Below are 12,967 nucleotides of genomic sequence, written 5' to 3'. Positions count from 1 at the left end.
ATGTTTGTTCAATACCCCTGAGAATGTTTGTAATGCACGTTTACTTTATACTAAGTGTGAAACGATACACCGATATTCCGATGTATCGCGATACTTGACCCACGATACGATATACGATAAACGTAGGCCCATTTATCGATACGTCACGATACGGAACACAAATCTCAAGTACAGCGTTTCCTCGCTATTGTGCCTTTCAATAAACCACTAACTTGGTTATAGCGCGCGGTAACGCATGGCTCCCAAAAACGTACTTACATTTTTAATAAGCTCAGGTTTTACACCGACAGATGTTTTTCCCCATCTCAAAAGACATTATCAGCTGATCCCCGCAAGCACATAACAATGGAAATACCTGTCAGCAAATCCGAACTGAAGTACGCAATTCAATACAATTATCATACTATCTTGTTATTAAAACGTGTTCATTGTATATCTGGACATGTGTTTGTAATATATTTTAATAGTTTTTTCAAAATTTCATTTAATATTGTTTTCATTAGGTTATGTGAAATCATGTGTGAAGAGATACAGCAACCAAGGTCAGATTACCGCTTTTGACGCATTGAAACGAACTTTAGTTGCTAGAGATTGGATACATATATTAAAAAAATGCCATACTTTGACTCGTCAAAAGTCATATTTGTGGCAATTCGGCTAATATATGTCAACATAACGTTTCCGCAATCGAAATACATGTAGCACGGGAAGTCCCTAGGGTGACTGGTCAAATTGTTCCATGCGTAAAAATATCCTGCAACAGCAATCACCAGTACCAATATGCTACACTTGTGGTTCTTATAATTTTAAATATATATATATAGTAAAAGCTGCAACTAAGGTAACACGATATTGGAATATATTCTTCCTGATAAAACAATAATTTCAGATACAATTTCTTCGACCATTGCATCCAAATTCTTTGACGTTGTATCACTGGTGGAGCACATTAATTATTTTCTGGTATTTGAACTTTGAATTGTTTTTAAGGAAAGTTAGAGAAAGTTCCACTTTGAAGCTGAACAACTTCAGTAGTCTTGTTATCATACAATAATTTTGACTGTTCCAAAATCATGCTGAGAATGTATCTGTTACATGTTTGCTTCATGCTGTTGAGAATGTCTGTTGTATGTTTACTTCATGCTGCTGAGAATGTGTGTCTTGTATGTTTGTTCAATACCCCTGAGAATGTTTGTAATGCACGTTTACTTTATACTGCTGAGAATGCTCGTGTTTGGTGTTTACTTCATATTAATGAGAATGTTTATGTTGCATGTTTATTTCAACTGCTTCGAATTTTTGTGTTGCATTTTGTTCGATTGCGTGTTTGGCCTTTACTTCAACTGCTGAGAATGTTCGTGTTTGGTGTTTACTTCATACTACTGAGAATGTTTATGTTGCATGTTTACTTCAACTGCTTAGAATTTTCTTGTTGCACATTTACTTTATACTACTGAGAATGTCTCTGTTACATGTTTGCTTCATGCTGCTGAGAATGTCTGTGTTGCATGTTTGCATCATGCTGCTGAGAATGTCTGTGTTGCGTGTTTACTTCAACTGCTGAGAATGTCTCTGTTACATGTTTGCTTCATGCTGCTGAGAATGTCTGTGTTGCAGGTTCACTTCATGCTGCTGAGAATGTCTGTCCTGTATGTTTGTTTAATACCCCTGAGAATGTTTGTAAGGCACGTTTACTTGATATTGCTGAGAATGTTCGTGTTTGGTGTTTACTTCTTACTACTAAGAATGTTTATGTTGCATGTTTACTTCAACTGCTTAGAATTTTCGTGTTGCACATTTACTTTAAACTACTGAGAATGTTCGTGTTTGGCCTTTACTTCAACTGCTGAGAATGTTCGTGTTTGGTGTTTACTTCATACTGCTGAGAATCCCGGTTACAAGTATCCCGGTTCATTGCAGAGATGCATAGTGTTGGTTGGTTTGTTTGTTTGTTGTTTAACGCCGCACTCAGCAATATTCCAGCTATATGACGGCGGTCTGTAAATAATCGAGTCTGGACCTGACAATCCAGTGATTAATATCATGAGCATCGATCCACGCAATTGGGATTGATGACATGCATCAACCAAGTCAGCGAGCCTGACCACCCGATCCCGCCTTTCACGACAAGTATAGTCACCCTTTACGGCAAGCATGGGTTGCTGAAGACCAATTCTACCCCGGAATCTTCGGATGCATAGGGGCAAGAAATAAGTATACATCAGTGTTGAGAGATAAGAATTGTAACCATAATGTTAGTTCGTGTAACACTTAAATTTCTGGCTTCTTGGATCACATATTATTGTATTTATACATAATTTCTGTGTATTTACTGTGATACTGTGATGTTAGTAGTTCACGTGTGTCCTATTTTCAGTAACGGTTTGTTGAGGTAACTGAGTTTCTGTATCAGCTACGAACTACAACGTCTATAAACGTCTCTCCTCACGAATCTTCATGTATTCAGCGCTTCATTGGTTCATTCTCATCAGTTCCTTTTACAATACTCCTCCAAATAATAACTTTACTGGACACACTCACCATACGTAATTCAATAACCAAGTAATAAAAAATACGAGGAATTCATATTTGACAAAAGAATGTATCACGTGAAATTATAGGTCCATTAAGATTGATTGAGTGATTGTGTATGTTTTTACATCGCTTTTAGCAACGTTCTAGCAAGATCACGACGGGGGACACCAGAAGTGGGCTTCAGACATTGTACCCATGTGGGGAATCGAACCCGGGTCTTCCGCGTGACGAGCGAACGCTTTAACCGCTAGGCTACCCTACTGCCCCTCCATTAAAGAAAGTCATGAAGTATGGTTAAAGTGCATGTTTTAAAAGAACGCTTCTTTTGGCAGAGACAGAGCTGCACGTACTGTCATATTGGACGTAGCTCGTTTCAGCATATTTCAAATATTAATTGAATTGTAGGATATTTAACTTTCTTCTTTCGATAAATATGTATTACTTCCCCATAATATAGCAATGCCTTTACTTAAATACATAACCTCTGTTCACAATTTACTGACAGATGAAGCATCTGTGCGACTTTCATTATCTATTTAAATGTCCCTAGTTTAGCTGTCGTTGATACTAGTATATGTATTTTCAGGAAAATGATTTCACAGTCGGACGGACATACTTTATTTGTTTTAGAGGCCATAAGGCCAATAGTACAATATATCACGTACAGGATATCGGTGAGCGCCATTTGTTCTAGGCTTGCAATCTTTTTCTATCTTCCCATTCACTATGTAGACGTTTGAAAAATGAACATATTTCTTGCTTATAAAATACTGCTATGTCCCCGCTTTGTCTACCGAATCGATTAGTTCTTGAAGTTATACTCCGGTGACTTATAGTTTGGGAACACATCATGAAAACTGGATGCATGTTTTGCCCAAGTCATATTATATTCAAAAACAAAATGTCAATAGATGAGAACGATGCAACCGATTTGACAAGGGTATCGTTGTGTGGATACAGTTCACAGTCGTCAGCTTTGTCCTGGCAACGGTCACCTCCCTATACAATTTCTTGCCCTGACGCGTCGTGACGTCTGCTCGAATGGCAATACAAACGTTGACTTGGTGAGGTGAGGTGGGGTGAAATGGGATTTAATGTCGCGTCCAAGATTATTGCACTTATATAGCGACGTGCATGTACCTGTGTGTGTTTGTGTGGCTGCTTGTACTAGTCTGGACTGATGCCGATTTTTAGTGCTAGCACACTGAGATACCATGCCGCAGTTTAACATGAATACCCCACTCAGACACAGTATACTGACTCCGAGCTGACCAGTCCGCGTTTTAGCCCCTTAATGCGGAGCGCCAGACAAGGTAGCAACAAGAACTATCTTTTAACGTCTTTTGGTATGACGCGGCCGGGGATCGAAACCCGGACCTTCCGCTCTCCGGGCGGACGCTCTACCACTAGTGTAGACTGTCTGTATTTACATACCAGAGTGTAGCATGCCAATTATTTTTATGAAAGTGTATTTACGTATAAATACCCTGTGGTAATTAATAATATTGTGTTTGTTATTTAACGTCTTACTCAACAATATTTCAGCTCTGTGACGGCAGCATTTAAATGATCGGACCAGACAAACCAGTGATTGATATTATAAACATCGTCCCGCGAGATCGGGGAACGATGATACGCAAATAACCTAAAGTCGCCGAGCCTCATCACCCGATGCATTTAAATGCCTCATACGACAAGCATAGAGTTCGCTCGTTTAGAAACAACAGTAGTATGAAATCCATGTACCGTTATGTAGTAAAACTAATGCGCCGCTGTGTCCAGGGCCCACTTGCACAAAGCAATCTTAGCGCTAAGACTATTGTAAGCCTATGCTAAAGTATGGGAGTTACGATCATCTTAGCGCTTAGATCACTTTGTGCAAGTGGGCCCTGGTGCTCATATAGGCCACTATATGTGTTCTAATGCTCATGCACCACTACATATATATTTGGCCTACTACATATTGTCATAGAAAAAATATAACAATGCAAGAAACATACTGACGTTTTGAAAAGTCCGTTTTTATTTGAAGAAATACATTTTGCCGCGCCAGTTACGATTTATTTTTTAGCGGTACGCCAATTTGTTTTCGGCCCTTCCCAGAGTGCAGTATCCAATGTGTCAGCGCCCATGCAAATGCGTGAGTTTGGTTTGAGACATGGTGTTTGTCAGGGAAGCTGAGATAGCTGTTCTATTCGGCCACACTCCATCCCGACTACAGGGTATGTAGATCTTGTACTGGCAGATGGTTTTCAAAGAATATGTATTTGATTTTGCTTGACAAGAGCTGATCTTCGATGTGTGTCTATGTGCGCCCAGTGTAAATCTGAGACTGTGACTCCGTGTTATTAATGGATAATTGAGGCTAGTGGGAGTGGCATAGGGCTAGTTAATCAGTGGCAATTTCCAAAAGTCAATACGACCATGACTCCAGTGTCACGTTACTTTCCTTGGTTGTTGTATATTTCATGTAACACGTGTAACTGTTGAAGGCCTAAACTCAACTTCAAACGTGACAAATTTGACAAACTTGAATAAACTGCGAACACACAATGAAAAAATTATTTCATGAAAAAATGACAGAAAGACAAAATGAGAAAAGAATACTCAATTAGTATGTGATGTTATCTACATCGTGTGTAAAATTATAGTGTTGGGAATTGATTATGATTTTATCTTTGATCAATCATGCATGGATTACCATGTGTACTTTTCAAAAGTAACCCAGTTATAACATATTATGGTTGTCAGTGGTTCTGTTGAAATACCTGATCATCAGTATGGCTGACTAATGGGGCCCATGTGTGTTTATTATATCTATATGCAATTATCTATTATAGATTTAACAAGGAAAAATGAACCTGGTGATTGTTTCAACATTTATCACCGTGTTAAGGGTTTTCGGATGCTTAAAAAAACATTTATAGTTTTCTCATTAATCACATGGACAACCGTAAAATGTCTCACTCACTTAAAATAAAAGACAAGCCATCATCTGAGTATTTACAATGTGTAATTGATACCATACCCCTTGTTATAACCCTAGTCGTCAAGATAAACATGGCCGTCCGAAAACATATGATGTTTGAAAACCTATGATCTGAGATACATAGAAATCTGATATAGATTAGGGTGTTAACATGAGTCGATTCTGGACACTTTGAAAAATTAATCATTGCTTCGAAAATAATCATTATTAGTACATCATGATCATCATATGAAACATGTTAACCTCACTTCTTGGATTTGATTAGGAATATCTTTCATCACCAGCCGTCTAAGGCACCACAATTCACTGTGCAGATTGCGTCCCTTGAGCATGCCAGAAATCTATGATTATGGGTTCGAATCCCGTTTCCCCCCGATTATGTTTCTAGGTTTGTCAGCACATACCCATGCTCGTGGGTTTCTCCGAAGTGGTAAACGTCTGAGACCTGCATCACTTTGGGCTTTCCTCCCACATTAAGCTGACACGCCGTGATAAAACTGGAATACTGTTAAAAGCAGTGCTAAACACAACTCACTCACTCACTTTCACCAATGTACATGTGTCGTCTTCACGATAGATATAATAAATTGTACTTCTTTTTCAGATGGTGGTTGCGGCACGGAACTATTGGAAAGTTTTTTACATGGGAAATATGAAGATGTCTTGAAACATGACATTGGAGAAAAACTCTTGAAGGAAAACCCAGGGAATAAAGACACCTTAGCTGCAATAGTTTCACACAATGTGGAGACATATATTCTCAGTTCTGACAGAGACAAAGATATTGTGTGAGTTTATTATACAGCTTTTAACTTTAACTTATATCATGTGTGACACACATTTGCTCAGACATAGCAATAGGTTCGGGGTTCGATCCCAAGCCTCGCCATACCAAAAGATGATAAAAGATGGTAATTGTTGTTACCCTGTTATCTCAGTGTGCTAGCACAATAAATCGGCATCAGTCCAGACTAGTACAAGCAGCCACACAAACACACACACAAACATGCATGTCGGTACACGCAAGTGCAATAATCTTGGAGGCGACGTTAAACTCCATTTCACCTCATCTCACCTCAGACATGGTGTATTTAAAGGGAAACAACACAACAACTATTAAAGTAGACACAATTTATGGATAGCAACTTTATTAATACTGTAAAGGCGACGTTTCGGTATAATTTGTGTCTACTTAACATGCTTAATCATCCGTCAACTTCTAAGTAATGCCTATCAAACAATTCACACCAACCATCAGTGCCTACCTCTATGGTCTAGTGGTAGAGCATCTGTCCTGAGAGCGGAAGGTCGGGGGTTCGATCCCTGGCCACGTCATACATAAACATGATAAAGACGGTAAAAGATGGTACTTGTTGTTACCCTGTCTGGCATTCGGCTTTAAGGAGCTAAAACAAAGGACTGGTCAGCTTGGAGTCAGTATACTGTGCCTGAGTGGGATATTCAAGGTAAACTTCTACATGGTATCTCAGTGGACTAGCACTATAAAATTGGCATTTATCTGGACTAGTACAAGTAGCCACACACCCACGTGCATGCATGTTGGTATATGAGTGCAGTAATCTTAGATGCAACATTAACACCAATGTCATCTAGCTGGTGCCGTTTAATGAGCCCATGTAATCACTAGATGCCAATTAGCGTCAGCGACCCAACAAACTGAGCCTCGGACCAGTGAGGGGGCAATTGGAGGACCTCTTTGACTGCGAGGTGGAATCCCCTTTAATCCTTGCATTTGAAAGGATGTGTCTTATCCACACAAAGGCGTTAAAAGTCCAGATTATTATCTATATCATTACTTCACCATGTTGACTTAATGAATCTGAGTTCTTAAAAAATATTTTGCTATCATTTCCAGTAAATTAATTAAAATGACTTTTTTAAACAGTTGTGTTTTTTCACTAAAATGTATTTCAGTAAGCTTCCACTGCCAGGGGGGTGGTCGGGTAGCCTGGTGGTTAAAGTGTTTGCTCATCACCCCAAAGAGACGGGGCTTTGTACACAAAGTTTTCTATGTGCTGAAAATCAACTTTTCTCTTGATGTGTATTAAGGCTACTCTGTAACCATGGTTACAGGCAGCTGGAGGTTCTGCTGGTCGGAGCGTCATGTCTGCAGCTGTTTGTACAGAACAACTGGACAGGACCGTTGACCGACAAACAAGCGACGGAGTATCTTGCCCCCTCTGTCTGCCAGTCAAACAAGGTAATCAGAAGTTGATGATGGTGATGGTGATGACGACTTTCAAATATTTTCTTAGCCTACAAATGTCATGTACAAGAATCCTACTACCGGTATACTTATAGAGTTGTCTTGTATAGAGATGACACAAAAATATATGGTTGGTTGGTTGGTTGGTTGTTTAACGCTGCACTCAGCAATATTCCAGCTATATGACCGCGGCCTGTAAATAATGAAGTCTGGACCAGACAATCCAGTGATTTATATCATCGATCGATGACATGTATCAACCAAGTCAGCGAGCCTCACCACCCGAACCCGTTAGTCGCTTCTTACGACAAGCATAGTTGCCTTTTACGGCAAGCATGGGTTGCTGAAGATCTATTCTACCCCGGATCTTCACGGGTCACAAATACATGACATAAAATATAAAAAAACAAAAAACAAATCCCTTTCCTGGCAACAATTCATTTAATTTTTTATTTTTTTCCCTATTTTATAACAAATAACAAATAAGAAATAAGAACAAAATATGAATTGTTGCCAGGATAGGGTGTAATTTCCATAAATAATTTGAATAAATTAAACATTTTAAAGCAGTACTCAAGCAAGCATGGTCAGTTAGTGAAGTTGCCTTCCTCAGGAGTATTTATACAGACCTGTCAAGATGATCAATGAGATTGTCCTTAAATATGATAGATGAATGTTGTTTATAACTATATAATTACAGCAAATTAGAGATTTTCGTTTTGTTTTCAGGCCTTCATAGAGTACATACTGAGTGACTTGAGCCAAGATGGTGCACCAGTATACAGTCTGGCTAGACATATCACGTATCTGTTTCTAGCCAGAATTATCTTCCTTGATTGTCGTGACCATTTGAAAAGTTTGCAGGTAAGACAGAACAAAGTGCTGTTTCCCAACTAACCACACCCCCATCCCCACTCATACCCCCGACCAAACACACATCCACCCCCCACTCACCCACCAGACCAACCACACATCCACCCCCACTCACCCACCCGACCAACCACACATCCACCCCCACTCACCCACCCGACCAATCACACATCCACCCCCACTCACCCACCCGACCAACCACACATCCACCCCCACTCACCCACCCGACCAACCACACATCCACCCCCACTCACCCACCCGACCAATCACACATCCACCCCCACTCACCCACCCGACCAATCACACATCCACCCCCACTCACCCACCCGACCAACCACACATCCACCCCCACTCACCCACCCGACCAACCACACATCCACCCCCACTCACCCACCCGACCAAACACACATCCACCCCCACTCACCCACCCGACCAATCACACATCCACCCCCACTCACCCACCCGACCAACCACACATCCACCCCCACTCACCCACCCGACCAACCACACATCCACCCCCACTCACCCACCCGACCAACCACACATCCACCCCCACTCACCCACCCGACCAAACACACATCCACCACCACTCACCCACCCGACCAATCACACATCCACCCCCACTCACCCACCCGACCAACCACACATCCACCCCCACTCACCCACCCGACCAACCACACATCCACCCCCACTCACCCACCCGACCAACCACACATCCACCCACAAATTCCCCCCAACCGACCACACACCCACTCACCCACCCAGCCAACCACACCCTCCCACAAATTCCCCCAACTAACCACACACCCACTCACCCACCCAGCCAACCACACCCTCCCACAAATTCCCCCAACTAACCACACACCCACTCACCCACCCAGCCAACCACACCCTCCCACAATTTCCCCCAACTAACCACACACCCACTCACCCACCCAGCCAACCACACCCTCCCACAAATTCCCCCAACTAACCACACACCCACTCACCCACCCAGCCAACCACACCCTCCCACAAATTCCCCCCAACTAACCACACCCCCACCCCCACTCACCCACCAACCCGACCAACCACACATCCACCCCCACTCACCCACCCGACCAACCACACATCCACCCCCACTCACCCACCCGACCAACCACACATCCACCCACAAATTCCCCCCAACCGACCACACACCCACTCACCCACCCAGCCAACCATACACTCAGCCACATAGTTCCCCAACTAACCACACACCCACTCACCCACCCAACTAACCACACCCTCCCACAAATTCCCCCAACTAACCACACACCCTACCCCACTCACCCACCCAACTACACATCCACCCAGAATTTCTGACAAACGAACCAAACATCCACACACCCACTTGTCCGCCCCACCAACCACACGTGTGTGTTCCACTATATCATGTGTGTTCCACTGAAGGAAAGACTTGGACCCGTGAAGAATAGAATAGGTCTTCAGCAACCCATGCTTGCCTTAAAAGGCGACTATGCTTGTCGTAAGAGGCGACTAACGGGATCGGGTGGTCAGGCTCGCTGACTTGGTTGAAGCATATCATCGATCCCAAATGCGTGGATCGATGCTCATGATATCAATCACTGGATTGTCTGGTCCAGACTCGATTATTTACAGACCGCCGCCATATAGATGGAATATTGCTGAGTGCGGCGTAAAATAACCAACCAAACCAAACCAAAACCACAAATCCACCCACGTAGTCCCCACAACCAACCACACACCCACCCAACCACATACTCCCCCAACCAACCACTGACATAGTCCCCCAACCAACCACACACCCACTCACCCTCCCAACCAACAACACACTCACCCACATAGTCCCCCCAACCAACCACACACCCATTCACCCACCCAACCAACCATACACTCAGCCACATAGTTCCCCAACCAACCACTCACCCACCCAACCAACCATACACTCAGCCACATAGTTCCCCAACCAACCACACACCCACTCACCCACCCAACCACTCGCATACTCCCTCACTCACTCACCGACTCCCTGACCACTTGCAGACCTCCGACTGGTGGCTGATGAGGTACGTGTCGCTGCATCAGGATCTGCTGGAGGAGAAGTCCCCGACTCACAAGGCCACAGTCCTGGAAATCATAGACGAAGGTCAGTTGAACGATGGAATAAAGCTGCCATGCAGATCCTTGTACACATCTACCAAACCAATATGTCATATAATAATAATAATAATAATAATAATAATAATAATAATAATAATAATAAAAACAGTATCTTAAAGGGGCACTGATCTAACGCAATTCCCCGGGACTGGTTGTTGCCTTTGTTATTGTTTTTTTCCCAGTGAGTACCCGGATGTAGAGCAGAAATCTAGACTAGCTCGCGACCTCTGTTGCGCCATTGGTAAGCGCATTAGTCACTTTTATGGATACCGGTAGTAATAAGAGCGTATGGTCACATTGATCAACAAAATGAAATACAGTTTTCGAGATAATAAGGAAATGTAGGCATCTTTGTGGGTAGCATCGGTAATGGTGACGAAGTTTTGATAAGTCACTTGCTTGGTAATTTTGCGATTTTCGTTTACACTATCTTGACTTGCAACACAAAGTAAATATTTCACCTGAGCATTGCTTTTTTTATAGTGTGTATATTTTTTTACTGTCAAAATGTGTAACATATTTATTAAACGTCTAAATATTCAGTTATTTTACAAAGTGACTGAAAAACATTTCCATCTGTATTATTATAATAACGAATTCCAAACATTTTGATGTTTAATGTCATCACCAAGAGACTGAAAATGTTACGTTGAAAAGTACATTTCTATGTTGTTTGGCTTCTAATCCTACATAATAATCTGTTGTGATGTTTGTAGGCCCTTTTGATCGTCTTAATCAATCTGGACAGATTTTTTAGTCAAAATGACTGAAATATTTACACATTTTAAAAATTGCCTAAGAGAATCACATTTTACAAATTGACGGTAATCTATACATGCTTACAAAGGAAATGACCTGTGAAAACAACGTCTATCGCGCATTGAAGAATTTCCCAACCAAGACGTAGAAAAACAAGAACGAATCGGTTCAAATGAAGGAAAACAAAATGCAAATACCATAATTACAACTTACCAAATTTATGTGTATAAATAGGCAGCTTCCTTATTCGAGGAATGTATCCTTGAATATCAACACAAAGGAATAATATCCCACTCGTCTGCAGCTATACAAAATAACTTATTCGATGTCACGTGTCTTTGTAACTATCAAATATTCTAAAAGATATATATCGTTTCGGGTGTCAAGTCTCAAGGGTCGGCTGAGAAAGGCCACGTGAGAACTATTTTCATTACGTCGACGGTTCCTAAAAAATCCATTGAGTTTGATAACAATGAGCAACAAATCAACGTATTATCAGTTAACCCTTTGAACAAATTGTATGTTGTTTTTACATCGGCACTTCACGCCATGATATGAGTGTATTCCCTTTGTTTTAGTAAACCTAGACATGTAAACACTCACTTTTGACATATCCACTGTGCAAGATTACAGTGATTAATCAATCAACGTATTTTCTGTTAATCCTTTGATGACTAGGAACGATCCGTTGATTTACAAAAAAAAGTAAATCAACTGATCATTCATCTCTTGCTGGGCTGCCACGTGCATATTACATAACCTCACTTCGAACCTGGATTTAGATTGAATAATTACCCCAGACACAATAAATGCCAAATGAGAACCTTTGTCAGGTAATCTAAGTGGTGCTACCACTAATTGTACCTGTAATAAATTCATTAACTGAGCATCAAGTGAATGGCGACAAATACACAAGTGTAGGGTTATACGAGAAAACGTGTATGACAACAAGGGAGTAGTAATCGTATTACACAATCCGAAATCCGAAAATGCTTTCACTGCATGGATACTTTTTTTAGTATTAAACTATAACCATCTGGGGTATTTCCAAATGACGACTTCCGTTGAGCTCCGCCGTTCTTTTTGTCTGTTTGTTTAGGCTGAAGAAATTATTTAACATGCGCCCTTTGTCGAATCTTTATAGATCACAGTTAACCAATCAGTGTTTATGCAAAAATGCGTAAAACAAATATTGCCTCCAGCCTCCAAGTTTATTTAGCTGTCCTTGCAGACGGTAGCCCAGTCTCTGGTCACGCTCAGTTGCGTTGCGTATCATCCGGGTACTCACGGGGGAAAAAACAATAACAAAGGCAACAACCAGTCCGGGGGATTGGCGTTAGATCAGTGCCCCTTTAAACGACATGATGTTGTAGCTCGATCATTTTATTACCGTCTTTGCCATGAGAGTTATCATATCGTAGTAA

General features: G+C 41.5%; 1 protein-coding gene across 1 annotated transcript in view; it reads left to right on the top strand.

The window, feature by feature from the left end:
* The first annotated feature begins 4,661 nt into the window (after positions 1 to 4,661).
* Positions 4,662 to 12,967, top strand: part of LOC139442620 (tetratricopeptide repeat protein 27-like) — a 41,048-nt gene continuing 32,742 nt past the window's right edge. Inside the window, exons 1-5 of the mRNA XM_071223475.1 lie at positions 4,662 to 4,757; positions 6,129 to 6,312; positions 7,619 to 7,745; positions 8,481 to 8,615; positions 10,668 to 10,770. Of these exons, the coding sequence (XP_071079576.1) occupies positions 4,694 to 4,757; positions 6,129 to 6,312; positions 7,619 to 7,745; positions 8,481 to 8,615; positions 10,668 to 10,770 (613 nt within the window). The 5' untranslated portion in view covers positions 4,662 to 4,693. The remainder of the gene's footprint in view (positions 4,758 to 6,128; positions 6,313 to 7,618; positions 7,746 to 8,480; positions 8,616 to 10,667; positions 10,771 to 12,967) is intronic.

This window comes from Haliotis cracherodii, unplaced genomic scaffold (assembly GCF_022045235.1).
Source record: "Haliotis cracherodii isolate W230 unplaced genomic scaffold, xgHalCrac1.p SCAF_5, whole genome shotgun sequence".
In the NCBI taxonomy this organism is placed as follows: Eukaryota; Metazoa; Mollusca; class Gastropoda; order Lepetellida; family Haliotidae; genus Haliotis; species Haliotis cracherodii.
The sequence above is the reverse complement of the archived record's forward strand: the minus strand, read 5'-3'. Positions and strand labels throughout refer to the sequence as shown.